The sequence below is a fragment of the Brachionichthys hirsutus genome, chromosome 15, assembly GCF_040956055.1.
Source record: "Brachionichthys hirsutus isolate HB-005 chromosome 15, CSIRO-AGI_Bhir_v1, whole genome shotgun sequence".
Lineage (NCBI taxonomy): Eukaryota > Metazoa > Chordata > Actinopteri > Lophiiformes > Brachionichthyidae > Brachionichthys > Brachionichthys hirsutus.
The window spans coordinates 289601-309261 of NC_090911.1; the positions used below are offsets into that span (position 1 = coordinate 289601).

Here is a 19661-nt window from a genome sequence, read left to right on the forward strand (position 1 = left end):
ATGAGTGTCATTTGTTGCATAGGAGAAATCCAATGCACGTCTTACTTCATTGAACCAGTGCGGTGGATGAAACAGGCTCTACTTGGTGTAATGGATGGGCAGGTAAAGCACACAGGACAGGAAATGCGTTCTTAGGGGCCGATAATATATTTTTTATGTTTTGTCTTACATTAAGTTTCCACTATTATCAAATTTGATTTGAAATGATCATCCCAGTTCTCACGCCAAACACATTCCTGCCCAGCTGCTGTAGGAATGACGTTAAACGCAACGGTTGCTGTCAGGTTCTCGTTGTTTGGACGACTGTCTTTTCCTGTTTGTAGCTGCTGTGTCCGAAGTGCAGCTCTAAGCTGGGCTCGTTCAGCTGGTGTGGGGGTCGGTGTTCGTGTGGGCGTTGGGTGACTCCTGCTTTCCAGCTGCATCGCAACAGAGTGGATGAGATCCGGCACACAAAGCAACACACCTGAGGGTCAGGCTGCCTTGCTTTACTCGTCTGTGTCCAAACGACGCAGGAAACTCCCACAGCGCTCGAGTCTCATTGACAATCAGGCTCCTTTATTCCATTTCACTGGATCGTTCCTCCTGATTGAACTATAATACGGTCAATAAACCGCGTGGCTCAGTTCCTTCAAGGTGCCCGACCTTCACACTTATGAGCAATTGAGAACTCTCTCTCTTAAAGTGACCGTAACAACAAAAATGCCACGTAAAGTAATTCAGATTGCCTTAACAGATTAACACTTTCATGATTAAACCAAAATAATAATCTCTAAATTAAAAAATAAACTTTCAACCCAAAGTTACAATGATTGTTTTCTATCCTTTAACATATATTAAGTAACTTGGCCCCTACATACCGGTAGGTGCTATTAACTATACAAAATTAACATGTTGGGCCAGAGATCAAGTCCTTTTAACATTTGTAGGATGAGGGATACGACTTCACTCGGCCTCCTGTAGGAGTCAAACCTCCGTGACGGGCCTGCCCGAGGTGTTTGTCTCCGTTTTGACCCGTACCTATCGAACGAGACCAAACTGGTCTGGAAGTGTCTGGATTATTTCTGCTGTGATCCGGGATGTGGCGCTGAGTCGTCGACTATCAACACAATGTCTCCAACGGCAAAGTTGCGAGAAGGATGGAGCCAATTGTGTCGCTCCTGCAGCCGCGGTAGTCTCTGGCCCACCGCCTCCAGAATAGGTCCACCGTATACTGTGTCTCATGTTTACCCAACAGTCCAGGTGGTAACGATGGCTTTGTCTTCAGAAACAGGAGGTGATTGGGCGTAAGCGCTCCTAGATCCGGGTCAGTGGAAGCCTCGGTTTTTGGTCGACTGTTGATAATACAGAAGAGTGTGTAGGCCGTCTTCATCCAGCGTCTGAAAATGTTCCTTACAGACTTGATTAACCTTTCCCAGAAGCCTCCGTGGTGGGAGGTGTGTGGGAAACCCATCATCCCTTCTCTTCAGAGGATGAGTTTTACCCCTGACAATCGAATTGGCTTTATTAAGCGGACTAAGTTGGAAAACGTCACCCCGGCTACTTCTGATGCTACGCTTACAGTTTTCCTGTCCAGTCCAAACCGCGTCTCTACGGCCTTTCCTTCCCGAGATATGGCAAAAGTAAAGCTTTGCGCGCCTGTAACGTCTACACCGTAAATCACATCGACCTGTCCGTCACCTCAGTTATAGCCCTATGTGTCATCTATAAGTGTACCGAGTTACAAGTTGAGACATTTGATAACGGAGATACGGCCGTTGAAAACGGGATGCCGGACCCTCCATCCAATTTCTATTTCTAGTCTATTCCGTGGAGCAGCGTTTCCCAACCAGTGTGAAATGATCTAATTCACCTAACGAACCATTGTCGGTGTCTGCGCTGTAATAAAGCGTTGTGGTGCGTTCTCCCTGCACTACAAAATAAGAGCACACATTTCAAAATAAACGTCACGCAACTGCGCTGCATTTACAGTGTGGTAGATTAAAAAAACGCATTTATTAAAAAACAAAACAAATATTTCCCCTAAACCAGTTCTTCATGCTTTGGCTTTTGCCTACTCTACACTTTGTGAGCGCTTCGGTTCCCTTTGAGGAGGGTCATCCTCAGAGGCAGTTTGGGATCACAGCAAGACGAGGAGTGACAGTGATGGAGACGTTTTTGAGAAGAGAAAATGCAAATGCAGAACAGGACCCTGGACAAAATCCGGACCCAGATGAAGGCCCTGGTATGAGTGATCGACAAAAGAATAAAGAAAAGACGGTGAGCTCGAGGCGATACAGAGAAAGCTATCTCTCATTTGGATTGACTTTCACCGGGGATGCAGCGGCACCGACTCCGCTGGGCTTGGTGTGTGGTGAGAAGCTATCCAATAACTCCACGGTGCCAAGCAAGCTCAAACGCCGTCTCCAAACGGAACACCCCGTTCAGAACAAGATGGACTATTCTGTACGCTTACGTACAAACAATGAGAAACAGGAAACTGTTTTTAGAGAAACCACAAAGGTAAAGGAGAGAGCCCTCAAAGCTAGCTACCTCGTTGCTGAACTTGTAGCTAAATCAGAAAGTCCCACACTGCGGCAGAAACATTAATACTGCAGCTTGTAAAGGTAAACGAGATGCTCCGCCCTGACGCGGCCATCTTGAGATGTTCCCACTCACCGAGGAACTGCATGATGGGAACGCTGCTGCAATGAGCGAGCTGATTGGCCCACATTTGAAACCTCTTGAGGAGAAGTTTTCATTTTATTTCTATTCAGCCTCCACGGAATGCCTTGACTGGGGGGACCCACACAGCTCAGCATCCGGTGCTGGAAAGGACCTGACTTCAAAGGAGCAAGAGGAACTCTGAACTGGAACAAGATGGTGGTTTAAAGCTGAACTGTGCTGATCTTCCTTTGGACAGTTTCTGGTTATCTGTTGCTAAGGAGTTCCCCGTTCCAAGGAGAACGTTCCAACACCCAAGGAGACAAAGCCCTAAGCCCTTTCTTCAGTTGCCATGGTGCTTTTAGGCTAGAGGACTGATACTACTACTACTACCGCTCTCCATCGGGGCCTCGAATGCCACTGAAAGGAGGCGACCCTGCCTGTGTATATGTATGCAAGTGACCCGTTAGCACCGTTTTTATCATGTAGACCCGTACAATGATGCTGCTCAACTCTTGCGTCTTATGTGTCCCTTAAACGTTGTGGAATGTGTGTAACTGCTGTAAAACAAAGCAGTTGTCCCTCCGAGGGACAAGCCGGTAAAAGTGAAGTGAACGATGGAAATATGGCCCATTTCAAAAGTATGCTAGAAAATGGTCAATAAACCAAACCAAAGGATTCATTTGTAAACACAGTAGTGTTATTTTTTAAGTCAACAATTTAAATGTGGTACTTTATCTAATGTATTAAGACACAGGAGAATGAAGGGCATTGACCGAGATGAACATCTAGTTAAGAAATGTTTACTTCTGTTTACAATGCCTTAAACGGCACAAAAAACAATACAAATACAAATACACAGAAATAAATTATGATAAAGAGGACAATCATGCATCAGCATTTCTGTATGCAAATATGTCTATAGGTTATACAGTATGTATACCCATGCCCTGCAAATGCATAACATACTACATGTGTTCACACAGCATGAAGCATTTATACATGCTCACGGGTAGATCCTTCTAACCAATGAGAGCCTCCGTAACAGTCATTGGTGCAAACTTCCTTGCTGATAGACAATGACAGTGAAAAACCGTGAAATCACCCCAACGACATGTCCCGGATTAGACAAGACAATCTGTGATCCTTGCGGCTCAAATTGTCTTACGTCTAAATATGAAACGAACCCCCCCTTTTTAGTTTGCTGCCCACTGCAGCAGTTATTTTTGCATTTCCAATTACAGAAATTGTTACTGGAACCATAACTGATTTAATGAGCCATTCGCAGCTCCACCGTACCGGCCGTGCGCACTCAGACTTGCATGGCTTAATCTTTGAGACAAGCATAGCTACTGGCAGGATCAACCAGTTCCAATCCATCGTGTTCCGCTCCGTGGTGAGCCGAGTCGGTACCAGCGTAGACGCTGGAGTCAGAACACAGTGACCAGAATCATTTCTCATCTGCAAGCTGACTTTCAAAACGACATTGTTTCTATCTCCAGACCAACCGATGCCTGGTTTGCCGTGGCGCTGAGACAACATAGCTATGTACATCGCAGTGCATTATAATAAGGTGATTATATTTAATGTCCACGTGCAGTTTAGCATACTGAAATGTGCCAGAAGAGTCAAAATGTTGAATCTCAAACTGTTCAAAAACGTAATGGATGAATGCATGACTGAATGTTCTTCAGTGAGCTTGAAGCAGCAACAAATGGCTAATGACGTTGAGTAACCTTTGAACTAGTCTAAAGTCACAAGGACTCGTGTTCCAGTACACCACACGCGTTCTGCCGTGTACATCTACGAGTAGGGACAGAAGGGCTGCTCGTCAGGTCTGAAGCCGTAGGCAGTAGCCGGTCGTCCCGGCGATGAGCTGGACAGGTCAAAGGCGTCGCTGCCATCGCTGGAAAAGAGCGCTCAGTGAGACCGGGGAAAGGGCAGCGGCCTTAGAACCGGACCAGTCTGCATAATCATCACCCCCACCCAAATGAAACGTTTGATGAACATCATCATTTAAATGAAATGCTTTTATTAATCATCATCTGCTGACACACACGGTGAAATTGAACTTTCACCCTAGAACAACGGGCCCCTTGAAACAACCACACCCTAACACGTGCATCAAGGGGCCCCAGCACACGGAGAGGGAGCAGGGTGAAGGCGCCGCCGTGGCCGTTCAATAAGAATGTATCTTCCTAAGTGCAACATCGATTTTTCCCATTTTCTCACTTTAGAAATGTTTTGTGGAATGCGTTAACTTCACCTGAGCTCCCATCGGGGCGATGATGATGAATATATTTATCAGATTGCTGACTCGGATCACGTGCGTTGTGAGACAGCTGACACTCATCAACATTCAACTCACCCTATGTGGTGCAAGTCTCCATTGTGAGGTGGTAAGTCGGTGAATAAATCCAGGCTCACTGAGCCGTCTGCTGGGGTTACTCCATCTAAACACACAAACGTGCCACACTCAGACCGGCAGGCGGACCGGACTCTCCCCAGCGACACCAGCACCAGCCTCTTTACCTGCATTATAGAACAGATCAGTCCTGCTGTCGTTATCATAGAGAAATGGCTCAGAATCATCAGCTTGGCGACTCTCAATCATATCCAACCACTGGTTGTTATGGTAACGGAACTTCTCGGACTGAATCTTCCTCCCCCATTCCTCATCATACTCCTGGAAAATGAAGAAACGTGTAAAAGAGAAATGTAACAGCCTACGGGCACACTAACGTGCTCCGTGCGCATGCGTCAGCGTGCATTTCACTCACAGCAACAATATCAAGGGTGTTGTCACACACTTTTCTGATCTCAATATTCTTGTCATGCATCAGGTCTATCAGGTAGGCAGGGGCCTCTAGAGGGGGTTAAAGAAACTCATCTTTCATGTGATGATGTAGGACAGCTCAAAGCAAACAAATATTACAATTCGGATATTACTACACCGTATTGTAAGAAAATAATGTTGTGTTAGTTTCTTTCTTGACAAAACGTCTCGAGAGCATCCTAGAAAAGCAGTGTTGGATCGTTCTCCTAGGAATAAATACACAGAAACATTCACTCGTACACAAGGTCTCCAGAAGAGGGGAGACACCAAACCGATTTGAACAAAGTACATTCTTCAATGTAGCCTTTAAGCTAATACTGTTGGTATAAACCCTGAGCAAGATGCATGAAGACATCGAGACCTGCTTTTACCCGTTAAATGAAAGCTGCAGCAGTGCCGAATAGACAGAGAAAGAGTTCCCGTACATTAAACCAGGGGCGCAACCAGGGCCAATCACAGATCATCGATCTTTAAGAAGCCTGACCTGCCGATTCTGGCCGACGACGATAACAAACAAAAACAAACAAAGCAACAGATTACCCTCGCAGAACTGTTTTGAGCCTCTCACCAAAAATAATGTGCCCAGCAGTATTGTGCCTTTACAAATAAAAAGGAAATGACAAGGTTTGAGGCCGTTAATAAAATAAGTATCTGCAGGAGAAACTAACAAAACAACTTAAACCACCAATAAGGTGTCCTGACTTTTAGCTTTTCTTTCTAATAGTGCAAAAGGGAAAAAAATGGCCAAAAATATGGCAGCATGTGAAACATTTTCTCAAGTCAACTGGTAATAAAATAATTAACACGGCACAGGTCATTGTTATTCCAGATTTCTGCTTTTTCACCAGACGTCTTTTCTCATCATCCACATTTCCATCCAAGCTAAACAGGCGCTCGCTTTCAAAGATTGTGTAGGGGGCGGCGCAGGAGGCGGCGCAGAGGCGGGCCGGTCAGTAATCTCAATGCAGAGTAGGAGGAGACAGTGGCTGGCTTTGTGGAGGAGCAAAAATAAGGACATCGGCGGCGAGCGATCGGTGCTTTAAACAATCAAAAACGAAATAGAGTTTGGGATCTTGGTGCTTCTGGATACTTCTATGACATTACACAAGTTGTCTGTCATTACCTTTTACATTATTTAATCTTCAAATTGTTGATGTGAAGCAAATGGATTTGATGGAATAAGAAACGTTTTCTTTTCGGCATTGGGAGAGCAGAGCACGGCGGACATTTTTAGATGAAATGTTTTGCAAAGCTGTGATTAGACAAAGACATTCTTTGTCTATAAATTTAAAATAGACGTCGTGACCGTGGGAAGGATACGGGTGTCTTTGATGATGACGTCTCGTGTGGCTTGGTGAAAAACCATCTGATAGAAGACGTAGACAATCTGACAGACGAACTCATCGTCCTCCTGCTGGGCTACATTCCACAGGCACAGAAACAAGGAGAACAATCATGAAGCTGAGAACTTCAAAATTCTCATATTTCAAACTGCCTGCAAACATAATTTATATAATTATTTAAAATACATCTGGAGAAGTTTCTTGCATGTAAATGTGCATTTTAAGTCTTTAACGTCACTTCTTGGGGAATGTAAATGTACATCTGTACCTCAGCACTGCTATATAAGAGCGCGTCCTGAACAAGGTCAGCAGTGTAACGTACCGTTCAGTAGCTCAATGAGAGCCGGAATAATGCCAGATTTAGCCAACATGGCGGCGCAGGCGGCGTCCGTGGAAACGGTCCCAATCATTAGCACCACCTCCAGGACGAGGTCATCCTCTGCTGAGCCTAGAAACACACGCAAGTCACAAATTAACGCAAAAATCAAAGTATTAATATGGTAATCATTAAAGTAATTCATTCAGAAAAGAAAAACTAAATAAAACAAATTAATCAAAGAATGAGTTTCACAGAAAAACTGCTAAAGCACAACCTTCTGTCATAAATGCTAGATGCATTTATAAAATGGCATTGATGTGCAACTTCTCCTGCTGCTGTTTATGTGTACTCTCTAATCCAAACAGCACCTGGTTTGAGCCTGTCTTTGAGGTAGGGTACCAGGTTGTATTCCTTCAGCACTAACTCCCAATCCAGGTCAGGGATGGTGAAGTTGGCCAGCGTCCCGAGACATTCCAGAACCCAAGTCTCCTCTTCATCTGCACGGATCTCTGCTGCCAGGTCACCAACATAGTCCTGGCAGACAATACAGTGCAGATAATGTACTCCATGGGCCACTGAGGCAGTAATACCACCATCGGTGCATTATTTGTAACTCACTATGAAGAGTGGTTTGGTTGGGCCATCGTGCTGCGAGACATTTCTGATCATCTTCATCAGAAGGCAGCTTTTCTTCTTCAGAGCTTTCTTCACGAGCATCTTTAACCCGTTCCCTGCACACAGAAACACGGGTTGCTTCTGTAATCAGGCTGTGAAGTCTCCTCTGATGTGAAACCTGCATGCAGCCCAGGTTACCTTCACAAACCAGCTGGGCGTTCTTTTGGTTTGCAGCCAGGTTGATGCCGATGGCTACGACGTCGGCTTCGTTCTCAGCCACTCCGTGCTCGTACAGCATTTGCATCAGCTGAACACAAACAGTTTCACCTGCAGCTTCAGAACCAGAACTGTCTAAATGAGCACACAGAAAAGCTCCCTTACCTGAGGTATGCAGTCCGTGTGAGCAAACATGCCCTTGAAGCTGTCATCAATGCTGATGTGATACAACAGGTGCATCACTACTTGACGATTGTTATCATCGCCTGCATGACAATGAGACATGTCAGATTCTACAGCCATGCCAGCAGCAAAGCTGAGCCTACATATAAACGCCTCACTAAAGTAAAGCAGTAAAATTAAAGCTAACACACATTCAAGTTTTCTTTAGCCTGATGCAAAATGAGAAGTCAGTGGATGATCACAGTAAAATAATCAATCCCGAAAGTACTTCCATATCAATTAAGTGGTTGTTCAGTCGGAACCATCAATAAAGCTGCTGGCATTCCTAGAAACAGAACTTTATGGCAGCATTTATTCATCGCGCTGCTGCCTCTCTGTGAATCAAGAAATACACACTAGTGTGTGCAACACAGCAGCGTGTACTATTACCCATCAACGCGGTGAGTTTAGGCAACAACCCAACCTCGACCATCTTGGCTCTAAGTCCAGAGTCAAAGGAGAGGTTGAACAGCAGACGCAGGGTCAGGTTCAACAGGTCCTCGTGCTCACAGGGGACAAAACGGGCCAACCGTGCTACAGCATCCACCTCAGCCTGAAAGCCAGACAGTCGCAGTGAAAGCAGCGCACACGACGCCTCCGCGTCTCCCAACGTCCCTCTGCACGCACCATGTCATTCTTGTTCTCCAGGAAAACGGAAAGCTTTTTGAGGAACGAGACCACCACGGTCAGCAGCTCCTCGTTATCCCTGTCGAGAACCTTGACCAGCAGACCAACAATGTTCTTATTCCTCATCTTCAGCTCCGTTCTCGTGTCTTCAGCAAGATTCAACAAGAGGTATAGAGACACTGGAAGAGGGCCAAAGAGACCGTGGACACATTAGAAAGAAATGGAAACCATTACTCTTCACTCATCAAAGGTCAAATCCCATCAAAGGTCAAATCTCGGAAATACTACAACCCGTTTCATGGATTTACTACCCAAGACTAGGAGCATGTAGCATGTAAACGACGATCGGACCGTTTTAGGTGTGCAATATCTATCAAATATCATTCTTTAAAAAGAAATGCACATTCTGGTCTGCAGCAGTGGTGTATCAATAGAAAGGTCATTGAGTGACAGGTGAGCGTACCTCGGATCAGCAGTTCCTGCTTGGGCACAAGGCTTTGGTACTTTCTCATCACCTTGTCGTGGTCTCTTCTCAGTGAGCCGTCCTCCGGCGCCGACTCACGTACGAGATCGTTAAGGATTACATGTTGTACAAATACCAAAAAGATAAGACCACGAGAAGCAAATGAGCCAGAAGGATATAAGCTTTACTTTTCTTGTGCAGGTCCTCGCACCACACGTCGTGTCTCTTCAGCTCATGTTCCACCACGTTCAAACACAACAAACCTATTTTATAGTGAATCACCACCGCATGAAACTGGGAGAAACTGGGAGGAAAGAACAAGATGAATGGATGAATGGATGAATGGATGGATGGTGACCCTGGCTGATGGAGTGTGTTTGCCTGCACTACCTGGAGAAACAGAAGAAGATGTAGATGATGATAGTTGCCAGTTCCACACTCTGTTTCCAGTCTTCCCTCAATACTCGGGCCAGAGCACCGAGAGCCGTCTCTGCACACACAGAGGGGAACGTGAGCTTCCCAACCCTCCATCATCTTCCTGGTGCGAAGCGGCACGCAGAGCAAGTGTCATTGCTACTTTATTCCCATTATTAAGACTTTTTTCTTGTTTAACCCATTGAGTGCCAGCCATTTTCGGCTTAGCTGCATGCCGAGCGCCCCAGTTTTCGCTCATTTTGCCCATACAAGCCCCACAGAATATTATTTAATATGACCATGCAAACGCCGAACATACAGAATTAAAGCTTAAAGTCTCTTCTTTCATCAGGAGAAATAGTGTGTTCCTACCCTTCTCTGCGCCGGAGTTATTGGCCGTTGAAGAGGCAGATTTCAATGTCAGGGTTAGTGAATGTTTGGATTTTTAAAAATATCAAAGAGTTAATAAAAACATCTTTGTAGTATTTCAATTGTATTCTTGAAGTCTCCACCAGTATGACGCTAATACACATAACATACTAAAACATAATAAAAGTGATTGATTGCACCCTAACTGGTGCCATGCCTTTGAAATCATTTAGTTCGGGACCGACTACCTTTTTACAGATACAGGTGTGAAACCAAAGTGGCACCAGTCAAAAGTAAGAGTTGGTCATTAATTCAGATTGAACAAGGTCTCGAGGGGTATTTCATGATGCATCCACTAAAGATACGTGCTGTTGCTGACACTACTAGTTTTCTACAAACTGTTCATCTACACGTTCATCTACGAGTTTACTTCACAGAACAATTAGGGCAGGATTGTACCGCCTCTTCATTTAGCTTTTTACATAAGCGTGTAAATGTAGGTAAATGCATGTGAGATAGCAGCATTAGCAGGTGAAACCAAAGCATACCGTTGTGTAGCAGCTCCTCCAGGTTATCGGGGTTGCGGGCGAGTTGCAGAATGAGACCAGCGCCTCTGACCGCCTCTGGGATGCCTTCATAGAGCAGCTCAACATACTCATCGACTTTGGTTATGCTGGCCTTCTCATTCAACTACACACACATGCAAAGAAATATCAAAATCGCACACCACCGTAATAACGAGGCACAAAGAAAATTACGTTTGACGTTTTGAGGATTCACTCTTTACCCAACCGTATTTTGATTAAAGATTAAACGCTTTTATTGTCATTTTCACCCTACTGCTATTGGGCCCCTTTAACAATCCACACACATGCATATATGTAGGGGCCCTGTAACATGAATGGAGAGGGCATAGGGTGAAGGGCATGAATGGCACGCCTGGAGCAGTTGGACGGGACAGTGCCTTGTTTAAGGGCACCTCGGCAGTGCCCCGGAGGTAGACTGGGCCCCTCTCCAGCGAGCTGGGACTTGAACCGGTCGACTCTCCGCTTCCCAACCCACTGAGCCACTGCCGATATCACAGGTTCGTTCATTTCTCTTCATACTGTATATTCACATTTAAAGTCATTGCATGATACAAAGGCTAAAATAAGGAGGGTGGGTAGGCTGAGGGATGGTCACAAACGGTTCAGAAGAAACGTAGTGGGCAACATGCGGAGACCCGAGGCCAAACCGAGACGCTAGTGAAGGAGTAGGACGTTACGTTACCTCCATCCCATCGAATGGCGTCAGCTCTCTGGGCCTCGCACTTCTTTTCTCTTTCTTCTCAGCTGGTGACACAAAAAGGTTTATCGCTTAGGCATTACGATTTATTCAAAAGATGAACCTGTGATCAATCGATCGTATTGATTTTATAGTTCAGCAATGAACATGCTGTCTGTGTATTCAAGCATGTTTAATGTGCTTGTTTTTATGATGCTTACTTCTTACAGTCTACCCACATTGGGATTGTTTAGCGTAAAAACTATTGGGAATCAGCTAATGGTAAACCTGGAAATGAACGAATGTTTCATTTGCCCACAACTAGAATTGTATGCGTGGAATGTGATAACATGGCCTTAGTAAGGTTAGATAGGTAGATCGATGATCCACTCTAGAGCTTAAAGTCACGTCCATTCATGTAAAACAACCACGCTAACGTTTCTAGCACGTTGTGGCTGGTTAGCAAGAGCATGGGGGTTGCAAATTAACTTTGTGCCACAGGTGGTGAACGGGTTATGGTTATGGGTAAGGTTAGTAGTAGAGTTTCAAGCTGCAGTGCAGAACTCTCAGCAGTAATGTGATGGCGGTCCAGGTTATGTTGCTATGGTTAACAAACCCCTCCATTCCTTTTATTGTGGCATTGAGTCTTGTGGAAAAGTTCCATTTAAATGTAGTTAATGCATTCAAGTTTCACATGGCTGAGTTCTTGCTTAGTTATCCATTTGACATTAAACTTTAGAGACACTAAATTGGTTTCTGGGATAAATAGTAGCAGCTCTGCTGATTATCCAGATTGTGATGCAGCAGCATTCCCATCTAAGAGCTGCCGATTCATTATTTTATTTATTTAACACTAATGCAAACCCGACGTCAGATTGGATGAGGATCACATTTTGCAGAACATTTGAACATATTTAGAATATAGGGTGTGCAAGAATGGTAGCACAACTGACCTTTGCCCTCCACTGGTGACAACTTCCTGTTTTGCAAATAGTAAAGGAGGTGCTCCACCTCGGGCAAACGGGACGCAGGAATAAGTCTGCATTCCTCAACCACTTTTTTGGCCAAAGCTTCCACATCTGTACTCGGAGAGAGACTTTTCACTCGTACACTGGAGGAAGAAAGAGAAGACAAGCAGTACATTGCAAGATGGGTAATAGAATGAGGATGTCATGGAGCGCTCTCACAGATATCAGATTCAAGCAATTATCTCGAATAAAAGAGGTACAAATAGAGCTCGAGGTTTAGTGAAAGGAGGGGGAGATAATCCAAACAGAAATCCAATGCACCAATGGCAGGATTAATTAAGAAGCTTGCAATGCTCCATTTCAAGACAACAAACAAGTAATGAAAGTGTGTTAAGAATGAGAGGCGAGTTTACTCACATCTTTTGTGCATCCCTGCGGTCGACCAGAATATGGTCTCTATTTTCATCCGATATCAGTGCCTCCACGCCATAGTGCACAACGAGGGCCTTTTCTGTGGGATGGACGTCTAAACTGCCAACAGTCACTTTCCTTTGGGCGATGAAGTAGATATAAAGGGATGAGGCAAACAACCAATCTTTGGTAATCATTTATTTGAGGGTAGGTGCATTATCATAAATTCAGTAATGCACCACCGTGAACTCTCCCGAATTCACATGCAACAGCATGCCATACCCGACAGCATGCAGAAACATGTACTAACAGCAGAGGAAAAGCCACCGCGGTCATGTTTCATGCTTGCATTAAGTCAGGCATGAAATACTATTCATTCATGTATATAAATATGAATTCATGTATATAAATCATCAACTGGCTCATTGGCTCGTTTCATCTGAGGACAATTAAAATGGCCTCTATATTCACTTATCATTCTCAGAGGAATCATGCTAGCCCGTTAGCTTCACACGCACACGCACACACACACACACACAGTGACTTACAGTCTGGCTAACGGGCTGGAATGGCAGATCACTCAGCAACTACTATGGGTGCTTGTGTTGTGTTACGTGTGTTGCTACAGCTCTATGTTTAGAGGGTGCGCCATGTTGTAATTACTCTGACGTGCCAACGTGCTAAAGCAGCACAACGGTACGCTGTTAGCTAGCTAACGTTGCCGTGTCCCACATCATGCTAAAGCAGCACAACGGTACGCTGTTAGCTAGCTAACGTTGCCGCGTCCCACATCATGCTAAAGCAGCACAACGGTACGCTGTTAGCTAGCTAACGTTGCCGTGTCCCACATCATGCTAAAGCAGCACAACGGTACGCTGTTAGCTAGCTAACGTTGCCGTGTCCCACATCATGCTAAAGCAGCACAACGGTACGCTGTTAGCTAGCTAACGTTGCCGTGTCCCACATCATGCTAAAGCAGCACAACGGTACGCTGTTAGCTAGCTAACGTTGCCGTGTCCCACATCATGCTAAAGCAGCACAACGGTACGCTGTTAGCTAGCTAACGTTGCCGTGTCCCACATCATGCTAAAGCAGCACAACGGTACGCTGTTAGCTAGCTAACGTTGCCGTGTCCCACATCATGCTAAAGCAGCACAACGGTACGCTGTTAGCTAGCTAACGTTGCCGTGTCCCACATCATAACGAACCATTAACTTTGTTCCGTTACCGTTTGAGGGAGCGCGTATCATCCTGCATCTTCCGAAAGGCAGAGGCGTTTCCGCTTGATCTGGTATGAATAATCTCAAATCTCAACGTGAACAGCTTGACATGCAAATCCAAGATGTGTTTTTTTTTTTTTTTTTTTTATATAAGCTTTATTAACAAAACAATGACATACATATATACACGTATGCTTGCAAAAGGAAGGCATGAGAAGGAATATAAACAAATACAAAAACACTAATATCAAAATCTACTATCAATATTCCAAAGGTGTGATCATTTGTGATATTCATCCAACATAGCTCTAACAGAGAATAATATAATATCACTAATATAAGTATACGTGCAAAAGGAAGGAAAGAATGAGAAGGAAAATAAAAGTAATAACAGACCATGAATCACATATACTATCGATGTTCCAATGGTGTCATTTGTGAAAACCCAGATTTTTTTTTTACAGCATTCCACCTTTATTAGCATAAGATAATGTCACTGTAACTGTGTATTAAGAAATAAGAAAGAAATATCAGTTTAACTGGAACATAGAGCACATGAACAAAGATAGTACAGACGTTTGCGGAGGTAGAGTCGAGAAAAGTTAGAAAAAAAAGAAGAGGTAGGAGTCCCATTTTCAGAAATGTTCCACTATGTATAAATTTCACATTCAGATATCAGTCCCTTACTGGATCATCAGCCACGATGCGCTTGCCTTCTATGAACCCAAACGGGCCCCTGAAACCCGCAGCCTTGCCTTCCTTCCTAGCCTGGTCGATTCTGGGCCACAGTGCTTGTCTGGACCTCCAGTCCTCCGGGGTCAGGTCCTCAGCAAAGCGGTCCCTTCCTCCTTGCACACAGGAGAAGCTTTCGTCTGTCTCCAGATGTCATCTCTCGTATTCCTTCTCACAAACGTGATGATAATTTGCCGTTTCTTGTTCTCCGTCGGTCGCCCCACTCTGTGAACAACGTCGACCTCTTGGTCCATCTTTGCCTTCAGGCTTGGAGCAATTCTACCCAGAAGCTCCACCACTTCTGTTCTGACATTCTCGTTCGTTTTCTCCTTTTTCCCTTTGATGCGAAGGCAACATGTCCTTTTGTCTCTTTCTTGATTCAATAAACCACCTTTCATGTCATCATTATCTTTCTTGAGAGAGCTGTTAGGTTTCTCCTTTTTCCCCGGTTCTTTTATTATATCTCGTGTTGGAGGTGTTTATTCAATAATGAGTCAGGATTATAAAACGAATCAAGTTTACTGAATGTTTTCAGTAAGTACAAAGCTGGTAAGGAAACACAGCGCTGGACTCTCCTACAGACGCGGGGGGGGGGGCTCTGTAGAAGAGTCCCGAATGTTCTACGGCAGTGATCTTTATAGTGGGCATGAAAACACCCTCCTCCTGGGGGGTGCTTACACCCTCCTCCTGGGATGGGCCGTTAGGGCCCTGACTTATTCCCATCGTGTATCAGTTAACAATATGTGATGCTCTATATGTGATTAATCTATGTGTGTGATTATTACAAAGTATGTAGAGATAAAGAAACTAAGAGTGTTTGTGCAACCTGTGTATTGTGAGCGTGCTGCAGAACTCAAATATCTAACAGTCGATCTGTTTTTCCATGTGTTTCACTTTCGTTTTACACTCTTCCAGCTCCTCCGAGTTTCGCTGCGCTGTTTTAATAACATCAGCTAGCATGGTGCTATGTTGTTGCATTTGTGTAAGGTACGTCTCTTCAGACGTACCTTTCGGTTTCTTCTCCGTGTGTGCTTTTTCCGGACTATTTGCAGGGGTTGTGGACCTTCTGTCCCGTTTGCTGCTGCTTCCATCGGAGTTGAGTAGTCGTGCTCTTCGTTCCTTTGGGTCGTAAACTTGAGGTTTTTTGCTGGCGAAGGTTTCGTGCTGTGAGTTTTCTTCATGTTCGGGCTGGAACTGTAAGGGACGTGGAATATATGCACTCAAAAATATCACATAGGGACTTCGATAAGGAGCTCAAACGGAAGCGACTGCTTAGTACGCCATCTTCCTCCGGACCTGCAAATCCAAGATGTCCGAGTTAACATCGATGTTTGGCAACGTAAGGTTGGATTTCTCTCCTTTTCTGAAACCAAACTGGATGATTCTCGTAAAGACACTGAGATTGAGATTAAGGGATACACTGTTATCAGGAAGGACAGGGACCGTCATGGGGGCGGGGTCTGCATCTACGTCAGATCAGACCTCAACTTCACCGTTCTACCAGAACTAGGAACAGACACAGAGTCTGTCTGGGTAAAGATCATTTATCCCAGAGCTAAACCTCTGGTCATTGGCGCAGTGTACAGACCCCCAGACCAAAATTCATTCTATGATTTATTGGAGAAGCATGTGATCGGCTTGGGAAGCTCGGAGGTCATTCTGATAGGAGATTGTAACACCAATGTCCATCGGAAAGACACTCCCACTTTCAAATCCTTCAGCAGCTTCTGTAATCTGCATAACTTTACCCAGCTGATTCAGCAATTTACAAGGGTAAGCACCACCTCTAGAACCATCATAGACCTAATCCTGACATCGGACAAATCTAGAATCAAAAACAGTGGTGTCATCGAGTGCAGTCTAAGTGATCACAACATGATCTTCTGCACTCGTAAAATTCATAGACCTGCAGCTCCACAATATCCACAATAAATGATCCACAATAAACTGCAGAACCATGAAGCATTACTCCCCAGAAGCTCTAACAACAGCGCTGGAGGAAACTGATTGGTCTGATGCTTTAAACTCCGCCTCTGTCGAGGGGACCTGGTCTTCCTTTAAATCTGCATTTCTGTCTAATCGATAAGATAGCACCCATAACAGCTGTTCGGGTTAGTGGTTAACAAAATGTGGTTAACAAAATGATAAAAAATGCCAAAAAGAATTTCTTAAATGAGAACATTGAGGCAAACAAAAGCAACCCACAAAAACTGTGGGAGGCCCTAAAACAATTAGGCTGCAGCAACAGACTCCAAACAAAAACCAGTAATATCTGCATTAACTCAAGTGGTTTGCTCCAGACCGACAGGTTGGTGCTAGCTAATTGTTTTAACAGCTTTTTCACCACTGTTGCCCCCTGTTGGTCAGCAAACTCCCCCCTGCATTCAGGTCTGTACGGTTCTGACCACATCCAGAATCACTATGAGAAGCTAGGTGCCAAAAAGGACACTTTCTCTTTCACACCTGTAAATACTGTTGATGTGCTAAAAAAACGAATTGCCCTTCAACCTAACAAGGCCACAGGCCTCGACCACATACCCACCCGGTTCCTCAGAGACGCAGCTGTCTCTATCGCCCCCGTGGTAACCCATCTGATAAATGTATCCATCAATCAGTGCCACGTCCCACAGGAATTCAAGACGGCGCGGGTTATCCCTCTGTATAAAAAAGGAAACAAATTAGAACCTGGCAACTACCGCCCTGTTTCCATCCTTTGTTCCATCTCAAAGGTTATGGAGAGAATAATCCAGGAGCAAATCAACCGCTACCTCGCCGAGCATAACCTGCTCTTTGAATTCCAATCGGGCTTCAGAACATCCCACTCCACTGACACGTGCCTCATATATCTGACCGACTACGTCAAGCGTGAAGTAGACTCGGGCAAATACTGCGGCATGGTCATGCTGGACCTCCAGAAGGCCTTTGACCCCGTTAACCATTCAATCCTATTGAATAAACTAGGGGCGATTGGTTTTGATAGCACATCGACAAACTGGATGAAATCGTACCTTGAGGGACGAGAACAAATGGTGGACATAAACGGAACCTTGTCCTCGTCCCTCCCGGTGAGCTGTGGGGTTCCTCAAGGCAGCATTCTAGGGCCGTTACTGTTCCTCCTATACATTAACGACATGAGTGCTGCCTGTAACTGCAAATTGTTCCTGTTTGCTGATGACTCAGCACTCCTGATTTCGGGAGAGGACAAAGTGCAGGTTGAGGAAGCTCTCAGCTCTGAGGTCACCAGAATCCGTACTTGGCTTACCGATAACAAACTGTCACTACATCTTGGTAAAACAGAATCTATTCTTTTTGGGTCTAAACACTCTCTACGTGAGATAAATGTTGATGATTTCAAGGTCACAGTCGATAATACAGTAATCTCCAGCAAAGAAGAGATTACCTATTTGGGCTGTGTTCTTGACAAATACCTGTCTGGCGATAGTATGGCAACTAAGGTGATCAAAAAAGTCAATCAGAGAACAAGATTTTTGGGCAGAATGTCTGCTTTTGTCAACAAAAGTGCTCTCCGGACTCTTGCTGGAGCCTCGTTCAGCCCCTCTTTGACTATGCTAGCACCTCCTGGTATTCAAACATCAAAGTGTCCCTGAAAACCAGGCTCCAAACCTCCCAAAACAAACTGATTCGGCTACTCCTCAATCTGGGGCCCATGACCCACCTTCTTCCTGGACATTTTGCTCGGACAGACAGTTTGTCTGTCCGAGCGCATAACTCAAAAACTAGTAACCCAATCGACTTGAAATTTTTACACAAGCAAGGTTCTGTCCGTGGCTCGGTCCTCCCCGAGAATGGCATTGATCTTGATATGGATTCAGATTCTAAAATTATTTTTACATCTGGAATTGTGCCTGTGCTGTAAACTGTCACTTTAAGAAGGAGGGAAACGAATGGCATGATGGGAAAAAGAGTCCAGAAAGTGTCTTGTAGTACGCTCCGGAGCAGCAAGCTAGAGCAGGTTTGGCCCCTCTGATCCGGAAGCCCTGTTTACTGTCTCACAAGATCCAATAGTCTATTGGAGGCGGGGTCTGCAATCTCTGATTGTCGTTTTCTAGTTTGTACTGTAATACATGCGACTGTACTTGTACTCTAATATTCTATCTAATAAATATATTCATCATCATCAAATCTAATGTTTCTGTTTCTGTTTCTTCTTCGTCGTTGTAGAAGCCAAATGCAACCGATGGAGTGCGTTTCCTATTTTGTGCACTGTGTGGCACTGTGGCCATGTGGGGTATATAAGGCAGGGCCGATCAGGCGGTGAACAGGTGTTGACCCGGAAGGGCATATAGGTTTTGACCGCTGTGGCGGGATTGTTTTGCCCAGATGCGCGTGTTTTATTGATTATACTTTTGTTGTGTTTTGTAATAAATGAGGATAATTTTACCTTCTTAAACCGCTTCTGGACTCTCCCTGTTTGGACACGGAGAGACGAAACACGACTTAGCCGCTGGAGCGCGTCTAACCGAGCACTGCCGGCAACACCACAATAGCCCAGCATTGGGCCGGCTATTATAGTCGTCTTCTTTTTCTCCTCCTCCTGTTGAGGTGCGTTACTGCCACCTATTATGGTGGAGCGAATACCGGATGGTTACCCTCACCGAAGGGGAGGCGAGGGTATTGCAATTGGGTCTGTTTTTGTCTGTCTGTCCGAGCGCATACCTCAAAAACTAGTAACCCAATCGACTTGATATTTTTACACAAGCAAGGTTGTGTGCGTGGCTCGGTCCTCCCCGAGAATGGCGTTGATCCGGATCTGGATCCAGATTCTAGAATGTTTTAAAGGATTCTTTAACATTGCGAGATAGGGCACTTTTTGACATTTTTCTTAATTTCTTCAAAATGCATGGCGGTATGGATCTGAAAGAAATCACACATAAGTACTCCTTAAAGGTCTATGACCATGACTAATTCCGGCCGGATCCGGATCACAATCCGGATCTGAGAGCTAATTTTCATTCTAAAATCAACATTTTTCAGGAGTCCAT

The 19661-nt window shown here is 44.8% G+C and overlaps 2 protein-coding genes across 2 annotated transcripts in view; one reads left to right on the forward strand and one right to left on the reverse strand.

Moving 5' to 3' along the window:
* The window catches only part of dusp12 (dual specificity phosphatase 12), a 6160-nt gene extending 5410 nt beyond the window's left edge, over positions 1 to 750 (forward strand). The window contains exons 8-9 of the mRNA XM_068748782.1: positions 23 to 102; positions 324 to 750. Coding sequence (XP_068604883.1) covers positions 23 to 102; positions 324 to 467 — 224 coding nt within the window. The 3' untranslated portion in view covers positions 468 to 750. The remainder of the gene's footprint in view (positions 1 to 22; positions 103 to 323) is intronic.
* Positions 751 to 2822: 2072 nt separating this feature from the next.
* On the reverse strand, positions 2823 to 14050 carry LOC137904250 (kinesin-associated protein 3-like). Its single transcript, XM_068748409.1, has 20 exons — positions 13935 to 14050; positions 12713 to 12844; positions 12287 to 12438; positions 11334 to 11395; positions 10613 to 10754; positions 9672 to 9771; positions 9461 to 9585; positions 9282 to 9380; positions 8819 to 8997; positions 8582 to 8744; positions 8135 to 8235; positions 7952 to 8060; positions 7757 to 7869; positions 7507 to 7672; positions 7142 to 7267; positions 6797 to 6895; positions 5421 to 5506; positions 5173 to 5326; positions 5009 to 5093; positions 2823 to 4546 (listed from the first exon to the last, which is right to left on the reverse strand). Exons 1-20 carry the CDS (start codon positions 13961 to 13963, stop codon positions 4444 to 4446), a joined length of 2325 nt encoding a protein of 774 aa, XP_068604510.1. The 5' UTR covers positions 13964 to 14050; the 3' UTR covers positions 2823 to 4443.
* Positions 14051 to 19661: the final 5611 nt, after the last annotated feature.

What these genes read in the sequence shown, in the direction of transcription:
- LOC137904250 (XM_068748409.1), bottom strand. Translation starts at nt 13,963, where the DNA reads ATGCAGGATGATACGCGCTCCCTCAAACG. An exon ending in TGGAGAACAAGAATGACATG is followed by an intron (nt 8,745 to 8,818) that starts GTGCGTGCAGAG and finishes TCTGGCTTTCAG; the next exon opens with GCTGAGGTGGATGCTGTAGC. An exon ending in CAAAGACAGGCTCAAACCAG is followed by an intron (nt 7,268 to 7,506) that starts GTGCTGTTTGGA and finishes GTGTGTTTCTAG; the next exon opens with GCTCAGCAGAGGATGACCTC.